Source organism: Symsagittifera roscoffensis, chromosome 3 (assembly GCF_963678635.1).
Source record: "Symsagittifera roscoffensis chromosome 3, txSymRosc1.1, whole genome shotgun sequence".
NCBI classification, from domain to species: Eukaryota; Metazoa; Xenacoelomorpha; order Acoela; family Convolutidae; genus Symsagittifera; species Symsagittifera roscoffensis.
Window position 1 is genome coordinate 61515891 of NC_087064.1, and position 13220 is coordinate 61529110.

Below are 13220 nucleotides of genomic sequence, written 5' to 3' on the forward strand. Positions count from 1 at the left end.
TTAACTTACTTAACCTTACTTAGGGGTAGTGATTGTGTTCAAGGGTTGGAGAATAGTAAATCGATCCACAAGGTTCAGGTATAATTAGAACGCGAGTAGTTCGTTAGATACTACTTTAAACTTACTAAGTCTAAGATTTATCCTGGGTCTTGATAAGAGGAGGGTTCAAGTGAAGGATGAATAACCGAAGTTCTTCGTTGTTTATCCTAATTTGAATGATTAGTTTTGTTCAAAAATTTCTATTAGTCTTGGGTTTTTTGAAAGGGTTGGATAGTGAATCGACGTTTGAGGTCGTTAGACACTAGCTAAGTGGGTGGGGGAGAACAAAATTGTTCTTTTTGATCCAAGGATAGGCCTTGATGATCAAGTTTTTTATTTAATTAAGTAGAAAATTAATTAAGATCCAAGGATAAGCCTTGATGATCTGATTTTAAAATTAAGTGATTTAAGTTTAAAATGGTTTAAATTTGTTTAAGAAAAAGGTTTAGTGTTTTAATGATACTAGTGAGTTTATGATTGCTGTTATGTTTTAGGTGATGAAGCTGGGACAACTGATTATTTTATGATTACTAACAGTTTATTGTCATGCTACTAATTTTTGTTTTGATTTTCAAAAAAAATTTTCCAATCATGTTTTATATAATACTGCAGAATTTTAGGAAAACGATCTGAGATTTTTTTATCAATCGTTATTGCATATTAATAGTTTTATTTAGCGCCTGAAATGATTATGAAGATTGACTTCAAGATTTTATGTTTGCAAATGAAAATCTAAATTCATTGCTAATAAAATTATAAATATAAAAGTTTGTGTTGGCTTTTGCCGTACTATCATATAACTATTTGGTAAGTTTCTACTTTGTCGTATGTCGTCTCTGGTTCGAGGTCTTCTTCCAATTCCGGGTAGTTCTTTTATCGTTCGGAATATTGGCTCTGATCTATTGAGTCGTAGAGACATTTCGATTAAATTATCGTCGTATAACATTTTTAAAATGTTTTGTCTAAATCCTCATCTATTTTTGGTTAATTCTAAGCTATTAAGGTCTTGTTCGAGACTTATGGTCGCACCAGATGAGTTAGGACCGATGTGGTTAACTCATAGAGTAATTTCGGATAGGGTACACCGTCTGCTCGTCACGCTATCTTATTTTCGGCCGGATAGATTCGTGCAACTTCTTAGTCTAATACCGATCCTAATCTTACTCTTATACTATCTAGTCTCAGGTTGTTTAACTAGTCTCTGCTAGGCTCAATAGATCTAGGGTATACTGGTTTATTGCGGCTGCTGAAGTTCTCTTGGAGAGGCAACTGATTTCTAAGTTAAATTCAAATCTCTCTGGTGCTGAAATTACAAGTAATTTCAGCACTTACAAATAAGTGGGTTGTTAGTTAGATGGATCATAATTGGTTAATATTAAATACTTTACAGTGGTAAAATATCTAATTTATCCAATCATAAAATGTAGTTTAGATCAGGTTCCAGTCATCTCACATATCGTATTGAAACAATTTTTGAAACATTTGCAGAGTTTTTGTATTTTTTCTTTTTCGAAGAAAACAGTAGTCAAAATCTGACTAAATTACGTATGTTATAAGCTTTCGTTTTGTTCCTCTCATCACAGCACTCACAAAAAAGACTTAACAAACTTCATAAAAAATTGACTTTTTTAAATATGGTCAGAAATTGTTGTGCTACTATCACATCAACCGTCTACTCTTGCTGTTTTTTATCTTTCAGTGACTAAACAAAAAGAAAAGCACTTACTTTTCGTTTCCTTGATTTAGCTTCAAGTTTTTAGTACCCGTGACATATCATATATCATAGCTTTTTGTTAAAACTCAGGTTCTAATTGCAAATCACAACGTCGCCTGGATTCGCTGTTGACGAATTTATGGGGTAAACTGGAAACAATTTGTTAATACTGTTAAGTTTTACGTTTACCGATAAATGCGCCAGCAGATATTCCAAGCCATCAAGATGCTGATTTAAAAAAACACATACTAATTTTTAATAAACAGAACTAAGATTTCGAAAAAAAACTATGATTTACGAAATGACAATATCTAAAAACCTGAAACTGCAAAAAAAACTGATTTTTTTTTAGTTTTTTCAAGTAAGATTAGGGAAAAACTGAGAGGACGAAAAAAGTCTTAGCTGCCAATTTTTGTTTAGCCAAAGAAAGTTGAAAAGCAGAAAAGATCTACTTCACAATTGCCCTGCCCCTTTCAAGAAAAGGGGCAATTAATTGTTGAGCAGAATAAGTTGACAAATTTTCGACCAATCAGATTGCAGCGAAAAGAATTTTAAATACATAGCTAGAGTGCTAATTTACTGCTTTTATTTATAGGGAGTGCAACCCTATAGTAGTTACCAAAGTGAGAGCAATTTTTAAGCAGATCCCAAAAAAGTAACAAGAGTAGGCGGTTGATGTAATAGTAGCACAACAAATTTTGATCATATTTGCCAAATCTTTTCTAGAAAAAAAGAAAAGCAGGTCAAAATACAAACAAGTCTCTTCGTATATCAAGGCAAAATCCTGAATGTTCCGACTACCGCTTAACCCATATCAAAAAAATTTTGGGAAAAGAAAACATTAAAGAACTATGAATTTTGTTCAATATCGAAGATCAAGTGTCAAAAAATGAGTCGTACGAAATTAAGACGACCGATTAGCTTAGCTAGCCTCAATTCAAATTGAAACGAATTTGCTCTGCGGGATAATTCACCACGCATAGATAATGCGCGTTACGCTTCCAGGACTATGGCTAAAATCTACCAAACGCTCATAAATTAGTCCAGAGGATAGCAAAATTAGCAATTTTCAAACTCCCAGAACTTTGCAAAAAAAGATTGGAGATAAAAATATATTTCTGAATTTGATTTTAGAGCGTCGATATCTTCAATGGGACATAAAATATTTTTTTTACTAACTATTATTTCGATTGTCGAAAAGTGACCGAATAAAAAAACCACACCGATCATAAATATTCCGTTTTCTTAAGAAAGTCGGAACAAAAATCAGAAATTAGATATTTCAAACAGGAGCGAGATTTCAGGCGGAAAGCAAATTGGACGTCACTAATTAAACGGAAATTAAATGTTTTTTTTTGCAAAGCGAGCATTATAGATGAAAAGCAAAGAGCTAATTAAACTTTCCGCTCGAAACAAAATTTTACAATACAAAAAAAAAATTCAACCCATTGCATATCAAAATATCTATTTTTAATGATAAAGAAAACGCTTCTGTGGATCTTAAAAACATTTTCAAAAATGCGTAGTTTTGTTGGAGCTTTTGTAGATGCAAATCAATTTTTCACACTGTCTAAAAGTCATTGTAGTCAATGAAAATTAAGTGTAATCAAAAGCAAATTGCAGACACGATGACAATACAAAAACGTCAAAATTTCTACTGTTGTAGTTTTCCATCGACGTCAATTTTTGGGCAGGTCTAAGCTGCTTGTCACTTATTTTTTAGGTCCCTTCAGACAGTTTAATTAACTAAAGAGGTGCGTGCTATTGATTGAAGCCATCTAACTTAACTTCTATTTTTAGATGAAGTTTCTAACATTTTAGCATCAAAAAGCTATAAAATCTGATAAATTTCCTGATAGAAAAGTTCTGTCCAATTTGAAATGAGACTTATTTCCGTGAACCCAAAACTAGTTATTGAATAGAAAACAATATCATTAGGGCTAAGATAACCACCCGCTAGCGTGTCGTATTTGTGCTTAATCTATAGAGATTATGAGGCAGTGAATGCAATTTGTGTCACCAACTTTCGTATGCAGCGATCATTCAGACCCAATGGATTTAGACTTGATAACTAAGTTGGAAATTTTGCCTTTTTTAGAAAAAATTTTTGGGATATAAATTTTAATTGGGCTAAGACCGGCGCAAATGGATAAGCGCGGAAGCTTGCAAAAAAATGGCTTTTGAATAATCTTCACGTCCAATTTTGTCATTATTTGAGATTATGAAAAAAGAAATCTTTTTTTGGTTCTTTATGTCATGAAAGGATCAATCGTGTTTCTAAAAAAAATTGAAAAAGCAGCTAAACTGAGTCATCTGAGTGATATAAATATGAAATTTTGAAGGATGCTATGTCACAGGTATACTACAAGACGTTGCCCCAAAATTAAAGCAATTGATCCTCTCATGTCATAATGTCTTGTAGTATAGCAGTGACATGGCATCCTCCAAAATTTCATAAATGTATCACTTAAAAAACTCAGGTCGGCTACTTATTCGAATCGCTTGTTTTAATCTTTCAGATATTGGATTTTCACGCAACGAAACTTTTTCATTATTTAAAGAACAAGTTTAAAAAAACAGTTTTGAGCGTGTTAAAGCGTAGACAACATGTGGTTGAGTAAAATATAGTCTGAGGTGCAGCTACAGATGCATTTGTATTTGTTCAAAATGCAAAGTTACCTTCGTCTCGTTACCTTAGGTCTCTAGTGTAACAGAGGACCCGCTTTCGAAATATATAAGAGCATGCCAAGCAACTGCTATGCTGAATTGTCCTCCCACAAATTTTCACAAACATGAAGTGAATTTCAGCATACTGCAGTTGATAGCAGTTTATAGTCATATCGCAATTACTGACCACAATTTTTCTAGAAATGGAACTGAGCAGGCTTTCTTATACTGAGGGAACACAAATACGCTGTTTTAAAGAATCAGACTTGGAAAAAAGAGTTCCCGGATTGAAGCCCTACCTTTAATTTACCCCTTTAATTAAATCTGTCTGTAGTAATTCTAATAATAACCAGTAGTATTCTTCTAATGGCTTAAAAAGTTCCAAAAACTGGGTACAGAAAGCTGTTATCTTCAACCTATAAATACATGGTCATACACATCTGGCGGAAAACGTCCCAAGTGTTAGGTTATGCATTTTGCCTTATTCCTTCATTTGCGAGTACCACTGATTAAAGTCAAAGAGCAGCAGTTTTCGGAAGCCGAACATAAGTGACAACCTAACACTTGGGACGTTTTCCGCCAGATGTGTATGACCGTCACTTATGTTCGGCTTCGGAAAACTGCTGCTCGTTGACTTCAATTAGTGATACTCGCAGAAGAAGGAATTTGACAAGCTTTCCAACACACACTACAGTTTACATTAAACCTGTAGTTTTCTTCTAATGGCTAAGAAGTTCCAAAAAAAGTGGGTACAGAAAGTTGTAAGCTTCATCTTATAAATGCATAACCTAACACCAACGATGTTTTTTGCCCAATTTTTTTGATAGTCACTTATGTTCGGCTTCGAAAAATTGCTGCTCTTTGACTTCAATTAGTGGTACCCGCACATGAAAGAATTTGACAAGATTCACAACACATACTATAATTTGGGGTTCTTCTCTGAAACATTTTGTTTGGAACTAACCCTGGAACATTTAGACTGGAACTAATTATGAGCGGAAAAAAATAAAAAGTTTATTCAAGTACTTTTAAAACCTTTTGAATCACTGATTCATGAATAAAACCTTGAAGTTTACATCGTTTAACTTTTACGAATTTACCTTGGTCCAAACAGAAGCTCATTTTTTGCTGGAACAAATTTACGCAAACAAATAATAGAGTTTGACGCTACCTATGAAATGGTTTTGAAGTCTGGCATATGTTTAATAGGTTAATGCCCTGCCTGTCAAGTGGAGAACAGAAACACTCTTCTGAAGCTTTCTAAAAGAATACTTTTTCATTTTTAGAATCAGTATTTGAAGCCAAAAACTACACTGTATTACTTGATAAATCTCATTTACGTAAGATAAATCATCGCGCTTGGAAAATATAGGCCCATAAATTCCTAAAAGTATTCATTCAGACTAATTTTTCTTTTAGATTGTTCAAGTTGAGTAAAGTAGAAAATTTATTCAGCTTTGAGAATTTCTAAAGCCTCAATTTTCAACTTTTTGTTAAAGTTAATGAGCTTTTTCAGGGGCTTTGAAAGTTCTCAAAGCAAAATGGATTTTTCTAGTTTACCCAATTTGAACGATGTTAAGGAACTATTGTCTGAATAGATAACTTTAAGAACTTGAGGGACATTATTTTCAGAGCACAATGATTTAAGCAAATGACCTCAAAGATAAAGTTTAAAGAATAAAATTTCAAGAAAAAAACCATCTTTGAGTTCATTTATTTTAATCAATTTGCTGAAAAATTAATGAATTATAAGTTCTCAAAATTGTCTATTCACACTATAAAGCTTATTAACTTATGAGAAAAGTTCGAATTGAGATTTTTGAAACAAAGGCAATGAACGAAAAAAACTTGAAATATAATCAACTAACAGTTGGAAAAGAGTAATGAACGCAAGGAAACTACAAAAAAATTGGGGTTGTTTTTTGAAAAACTTTCAACTTTTGAACTCCGAAGAAAAAATGGCCGCAAAGCTCTTTGAATTTGAAGAATAAATAATGATTGACGCTTGTTTGATAAAATTAACCCAATGTGAGAAAACTGGATTAATGGGTAAAACTTTGATTTCGCTGTGAAATCTGACAATTACTTTCCATTTGCGAAATTAGAAGTCAATGACGCTTTTCGTGACCTTACATTTTTGCTTTTCCACAGTGATTTTGCCTTCCTTTTAAAGTTGAAATCGAAAGTTGAACCGCCAGTTGAAGACTTTGCCCTGAAAAACAAAACCTATATAAGAGTACTCACTACGGTCATTACTCTTAATAACAATAGCTAAAAACGTATCAATAGCAGTGGAATCAAATTGAAAGTTCAAAATCTCATCACATTCGGCTCGTCCGATTTTGTCTAGAAACTGAAATTTTCGGAAGTTAAAAACCCCGCATTATAACATAGCTTTTTCCCATCATTTCCCATTTAATTGGAAAGAACCAATTCGACGGTAGATTTATTGAATACCAAATTTGTTTTATTTGGATAATAAAGTCACAAGCCAACTTGAAGAAACAAAGCAAGGAAACATTTTAAATTCCGGCAAGGCGGAGGGTTGAGGAGCTCCATTTTTCAACAGAGTCGGCCGACAAAAATTGTTTTGATTGGATTGGCAATCAATGAGTTCAAGTCAAGAGTGCTAACATGCGCCTAGCAGACCCTAATGGAATGTTGTGAGACAGTATTAACTTAATTGAACAACTTATTTTATTCAAAAAGTTAAGTAATTCCGTTTTTACTTAGCAATAGAAATAGTAGTAGTAAAAAACTTTAATTTGAGAGTGAAGGAATTAGAGCAGCAATTACATAACGAGATCAAATTAAGGCTTATGTGAAAATTTCAAGGACAGTAAAATTGAAATTGGTATTAAAACTTTGTTGAAGCAATGCAAGTACGACATCTGCACTTCAAATGCCAGCTGCAAGTTCTTACAGGATCATAATATACTTCTGTTCGCCGAAAAAGAGCCGATCGTGTTTCGCTTTCATAGTTGTTTGGAGGTATTATTAGGTTGATTTTGAAGATTTCACAAAAATTGTTGACACAGAAAACAACTCTATCGAACAAAGAAGGGAAGGTTCGCCCTTTCTGAGAGTATCACCGATTCAATTTAAGCTTCGATCCACTGCGAAGACTGCGTGTAGAGGTTTTAAAAGAAAAATGGCAAACGCTATACAATTCAAACCGATATTGATTGCTGTAAAAAATCATAGATCTTTGTCAAAAATCTGATAAGAGAGTTGGGCTTCTTTAAAAGCTCTAAGTAATGTAAAAAACTGAAAGATTACTTAAGACCCTATTGATTGAGCTGCTCCAGCTTTCGCAAAGAACAAAGACTTAGAGATCACGCAGAGTAACCAGCCTAAAAACAATTAAAACAAAATGCGATTGAGTGTCTTCAAATTGGTCAATCTCAACCCATTGTTGTTCCGACCAAGGAACTATGGCGGCGGAGGTGGATTTGTGCCAGCCGAATTTGACTATGCTTCAAATAAAATGGGTCAAACTATTCAAACTCAAAATATATAGTGGACTCTTCAAACTAAATCGAACTTTTTCATTCAACGATGAATGACCCGCCAAGCAAACAAAAAATGATACCTGTTAACGGCCTGCTATAATTTATGGATCTCTCATCTCTCATTGAAAATATAGCCAATAGACAGTTGGAAAATATTCATGAACGCAACGAAACAGAAATAAACACTGATTTGCATTTTGAAAACTTCAACTTTCGAGTTTCAAAGAAAAAATATAAGCCTTTTGAGCTCTTGAACTCAGGAAACTCATGGTAATATTTTTTTTTGATAAAGCGAACTGAACTCAAATTGAGAGCGTCAAACCTCGTAAAACCCTCAATTTCAGCGTGAACAATTTCGCGAGGGAAGATCCTGAGCTACTTGAACAGCAACCGGTTACTATTATTAAGTTTTTGATGGGGTTTCTTTAGTGCACCTTTTATAAAGTTTTGATTAAAAAATGGGTTTTTACGGCGCGCGCTCTCACCTCGAATTGAGCGAAAATTAGCCACCAGAATTGACGAGGAACCATCACCTCCACTCTTTCGGCACGGTACTGCTTCCGAGATACGACTGGTTTATCAGAGCGCGTGACAGTTTGTAAACTGAATGGCCTCAGAAATTCTGTTGATTTGTTAGACTAGTGATTAGTGCATGCGACCACCCCCCAACTACACGAGGTTCGAAACCTGCTAGGATATTTTTGCACGCTACCCTCAAATCAACCACCTATGCTAACATATCACAGGTTTCAAATTCAGGTGATCATGATATATTAGCATATATTTAGTTCGATAGATCAGAAAACAGATTTGCCGCGATAAAACGTATATATTTTTATTTCAACTGCTTTAAAGTCGATGATGTTTACTTCATTATCTTGTATTGAATAATTTGGGTGACAAAAATAGCCAAAATCATCACATCGTTTTCGTACTTTACAGCTGGTGCCTTGAATACACGTAACACCAGAGGAAGCATTCTGCAGGTGCAAATAACAATTCCGCAGATGCTTTCCAACAGCATGTTGTTCATGTGGGCTGCCATGAATTTGATCTCTCGCGGCGTGAACGAAGCGTAGGCGTCACCTGAGAACAGAAGGAGTCAATACTTCATATCTAATTTTTAATGGAAAAACAGTCAATAGCTTTAAAATCAATTTTTTTGACAGACAGACAAATATTTTGACACATTTCAGGTTTTTGAGGTATTTAAAGCAGCGCAAGAATTCTCGCATTCTTTTTTTCCCTTTACAACGATTCGACAATCAAGTTAAACGCTCATCATTTAATTCAGATTATTTTGCTGAGCGCTGCATGTAAAATGCTCGATTCATATTTGAACAATTTCAACTTTGGATCAAGTTAACATCCCCTCCCCAAACTGCTTCGGGGGTGTATATTTTGACTAAATATCGAAGTAGAAAAACTCATTGAACTCACTAATATTATGTACTTGTATTAAGACCCCCCACCCAAAAAACGACAATTTAAATGTAAAATTCATAGTTCTAACTGGCTTCATGCATCGAAAAATTATTTTCTTTAAGCTATTTTCTTACTTTTGGTTTCAGCCCACTTCTTTTTGTACCACTTCCATTTTCGGACACATTTCACCATCACAACAATAAACATCACATCTGCAACCACGAAAAACAGATGAGTCTTCATCATCAGCAGTGAAATTGTAGAAGGGTTTGTCAATCGTGAAGTGTCAACCCGGGTGTCACAAGTATCGTTTCCGGTCACGAAGCCGGTAAGAAACAGTTCGAAAAATGACACCAATGCGAACACAGTCAAGACATGAAGATGCTTAACATCTGATACCAGTTGGTATCCGTTGCCTGGTAACGAAATACTTCGGTGGTAAAGACGAAGCGCTAACTATTCTTAAACTCAAGCGGTCCCTTGAGTTTAAGAGTATTTTATACCTAAAATGTGCTCATATTGTAATTTTTTCTGAAGTGGCAAGCAGCTTTGAAAACATTTTGAATTTTTTAAAATGTTTTCACATTTTGAACGGAATATTAGTTATATGCAGGCTACGGGTAGGGAATTCTTGTCAGCGGTGTATGCTTGGGCGTGGAGCGCGCGTCAACGAAAATCAAATTTTCGAAAAAAAAAGTTTTCAAAAGGTGCTCAAAATGTCATTGTCGATGCATTTTCTGATTAATTGAATATCGCGCAAACATTAAGGAAAGAATTACTTTATTGTCTTAACAACACTCGAAACTTCAAATGATCGAACAAAAAATATCAACCATGTGTTCGAAAACCCTCTTCGCGAAAGCCCTAGATCGCCTCCTCGCTGACAAATATCACTATGAAAATATCTTTCATTCCGAATTAATATTTGAATAAATATTTCAGACCAATTTACTGAATAATGGTTCTAGCGGCTGTGACAGATTTCGTCCCATGACAGATCTCGTCCCATTTTAGTCTCAACAGATTTCGTCCCATTTCAAAGCGTACGCAGATTTCGTCCCACAAATTTGGATATAGGATGATAGGATGTTGGATATGGGACGAAATCTGTTAATTAAATAAATAGGACGAAATCTGTAGTAGGACTAAATCTGTGCCAATCGTTCTAGCATTTACTTGCTATTTCCAACCAATTGATGGCCAGCTGTAAGTGACATGCTCCGAGCAATGAGTCCATACACATCGAGAGTCCAGGCACACACTCGTTGTCCAAAATTGCCAGAAAGCAGAGACAGATTGAAATGACAAATACTGGATTGTAGTAGATGTAGAAATCCAGACCCTGATTAGTCACTCGGAGACAAGCCAGCGAGAAGATATTTCGAAAGGCTACAAGACTTCCGATTGAACTGGCGAAAACAATTAAGTAATAGATAGCATCGCTAGTGAGAAACGACACCATAATTATTGTCCGGATTCAAAAATAAACTTACGTGTGATTAAAAAATTTAAAAAGCAAACTGAAATACGTCTCAATGCAAAATATTGCTGCGGAAAAAAAACTACTCAAACTTGTTTTTTTTTTTCAAATGAATTTCATTCCAACATAACCCAGATAAGAGAATGAGCTGATAGAAGGATTACAACTGCGAGAATGCCTAACCATGGTTCTAATTGATGGTAATTCGACACAAAACTGACTTGTAAAAGGCTTGAAGCGGAAGTCGAGTTTTTGCTTTTATTTCCAATCTTTTCAGGGTTTTCTTCACTATGGCAAAATAAATAGAAAACTGCCAATACTCTTTTCATTATTAAAGACGTTCAGTTATCTTTCACGCTGTTAATTAGATCCCAGGGGTCAGAATTTCCTACCATTCATTAAACAATCACCTTATCTTAAGCCCCAAAGTGGGCAATTAAACGATCATGCCCCAGATAATTAGATCTCATTCTGTTTCATTTCAATGGGGGTGCGAAAAATAAAAGAACCCAGGAAACACATTGAAAGAAGAAAACTCGCGAATAATAGACTAGACTCACATATACTCTGTTTTCTAAAAAAAAATTTGAATTGATAAATTTTATTAGATATATCTGTTATAAGCAAAAGCATCCACAATAATAGTCAATCTGTAGATAGAAACTAAAGATCGACAAATTACACAGTATTATTTCTAATGAACAGCTTATATACGATTTACACAAGCGAGTTCGAAACCCTGGGTTGTATTAAAAACAACCTCATACTTCCAACCTCGCGCTAGTTCATCAAATTTAAACCTCGGAACAGCTTGACATTCGAGATCTTAATTCAACCTGACTGAAAATCAAATGAAATTTTAGGCCTTGGGGCACTCGCAAACAAGCTTCATCAAGATTCCGGGCCACTTAAAGACAAAGATATCAACCTTTACTACTCAAAAACAAAGAAATCGTTCAAGTCTTCGATTACGAAAACCTACCTGCACTAAAGTTTCATGGATAATGGTCGCTTATATTGGATTTTCATTGTCAGTCTCTACAAAAATTTAAAAATTATCATTAAAATGGATTATAAGGATACCATGTTTCTTCGCAAAAAAATCCGAATATAATCGATTATTTTTTGGAAGAAAATGAAACTTGTTTTTGAAGCAAAATAATCCAATTTTAATCGACTATAATTGCAAATTTCTTCGAATATCTTTTCAGAATAACTGACACCAATACCAGTTGCTTAATTCGGAATACAATTGAACTTTCTCCGGTATGATGCTTTTGCCAGATTTTTTTTCAAAAAAGTTTTAAGTCACGTTTCATGATTCTGATTTCAAAGAACTTATAAACTCGAGTTTGGATAGTCTCGATGGTATAACGAACAGAGTAGATCAATTTATGCTTATGCTGAGTTAGGATGTAGGTAATATGATCAAAACACACTTGAATCAATCTGTCCGTCTTGAAAAATCTTTAAGATCTCTGGTAAGTTCTGTTGTTTTGTGAATTGTTTTTGAGAAACTTATAATTTAGGACGCTTTTTCTGCAACAGATAGGTAAGTGGAATTTAACTGGAAAACCTATAGCCGCTGACGAACCCTCTGAGAGGATAGAGTGAAAAAGTGTTAACTTGCTGAGTTTCTCCGGAAGTAAGGTTGCGAATTACGGGCGCAAAATTGGTCATAAAATCTGATCTGATGATAATATAGTTCATTTATAGATCATTTCTCATATAGTTTCTTCACGAAAATATATGAGATAATAATAATATAGATCATTTCTCATAAAGTTTCTTCACGAAAATCACCTAGCTAACACTGCAGGCCCGCAATTCCAGATGTCGCAAAACATATATGGGAAAGTTCTAAGGCAGATAATGTGTAAAAACAGACGATTTGTAGAAACAATTGTTGCCGAATTTTTTTTCAATGTTTTAGAAGCCATCAAAACTAAATCACAAGATAGAGGCATACGAGGCGGCTAAGGAGAGTTTTAACAAACGTGACCCTGAATTTCTTTTAAAGAAGCGACACGAGGCGGCCGATAATCTGGCTCGAGCTCAAGAAGTATTGAATAGGCTGCATGATGAAAATATCCAGCCTGAGTTGATTCAATCGGATGAGTAGTGGTTGATCAAATGAACTTTTTGAAAAAAGTCAGCTGGTCTATCCAAGTTTATGCACTCGCAAAATAACCGCACTTTAAGATTTGTTGAAGAAAATTTTGGCTCATTTAATTTACGTGCAGCCAAGTGTATTCACATATTAGATGCGAAGAATTTTCCATTCTTTGTTTCTGCTTTCAGAAGTTGTGCATAACACATCTTATCGGTCTGCTCTTCTTTTTTGTTCTTTTTTGAAAACATTGTGCTTTACTCAAAAAAAAAT

The 13220-nt window shown here is 34.5% G+C and overlaps 1 protein-coding gene across 1 annotated transcript; it reads right to left on the bottom strand.

The window, feature by feature from the left end:
* Positions 1-8797: 8797 nt before the first annotated feature.
* LOC134841779 (uncharacterized) lies at positions 8798-11171 on the bottom strand. Its single transcript, XM_063857816.1, has 3 exons — positions 10534-11171; positions 9492-9773; positions 8798-9018 (listed from the first exon to the last, which is right to left on the bottom strand). The coding sequence occupies exons 1-3, from the start codon at positions 10817-10819 to the stop codon at positions 8798-8800; spliced, it is 789 nt and encodes a 262-aa protein (XP_063713886.1). The 5' UTR covers positions 10820-11171.
* Between the last annotated feature and the right edge of the window lie 2049 nt (positions 11172-13220).

What these genes read in the sequence shown, in the direction of transcription:
- LOC134841779 (XM_063857816.1), bottom strand. Translation starts at nt 10,819, where the DNA reads ATGGTGTCGTTTCTCACTAGCGATGCTATCTATTACTTAATTGTTTTC. An exon ending in CAATTGGTTGGAAATAGCAA is followed by an intron (nt 9,774 to 10,533) that starts GTAAATGCTAGA and finishes TTTCGTTACCAG; the next exon opens with GCAACGGATACCAACTGGTA. An exon ending in GAAGTGGGCTGAAACCAAAA is followed by an intron (nt 9,019 to 9,491) that starts GTAAGAAAATAG and finishes TTCTGTTCTCAG; the next exon opens with GTGACGCCTACGCTTCGTTC.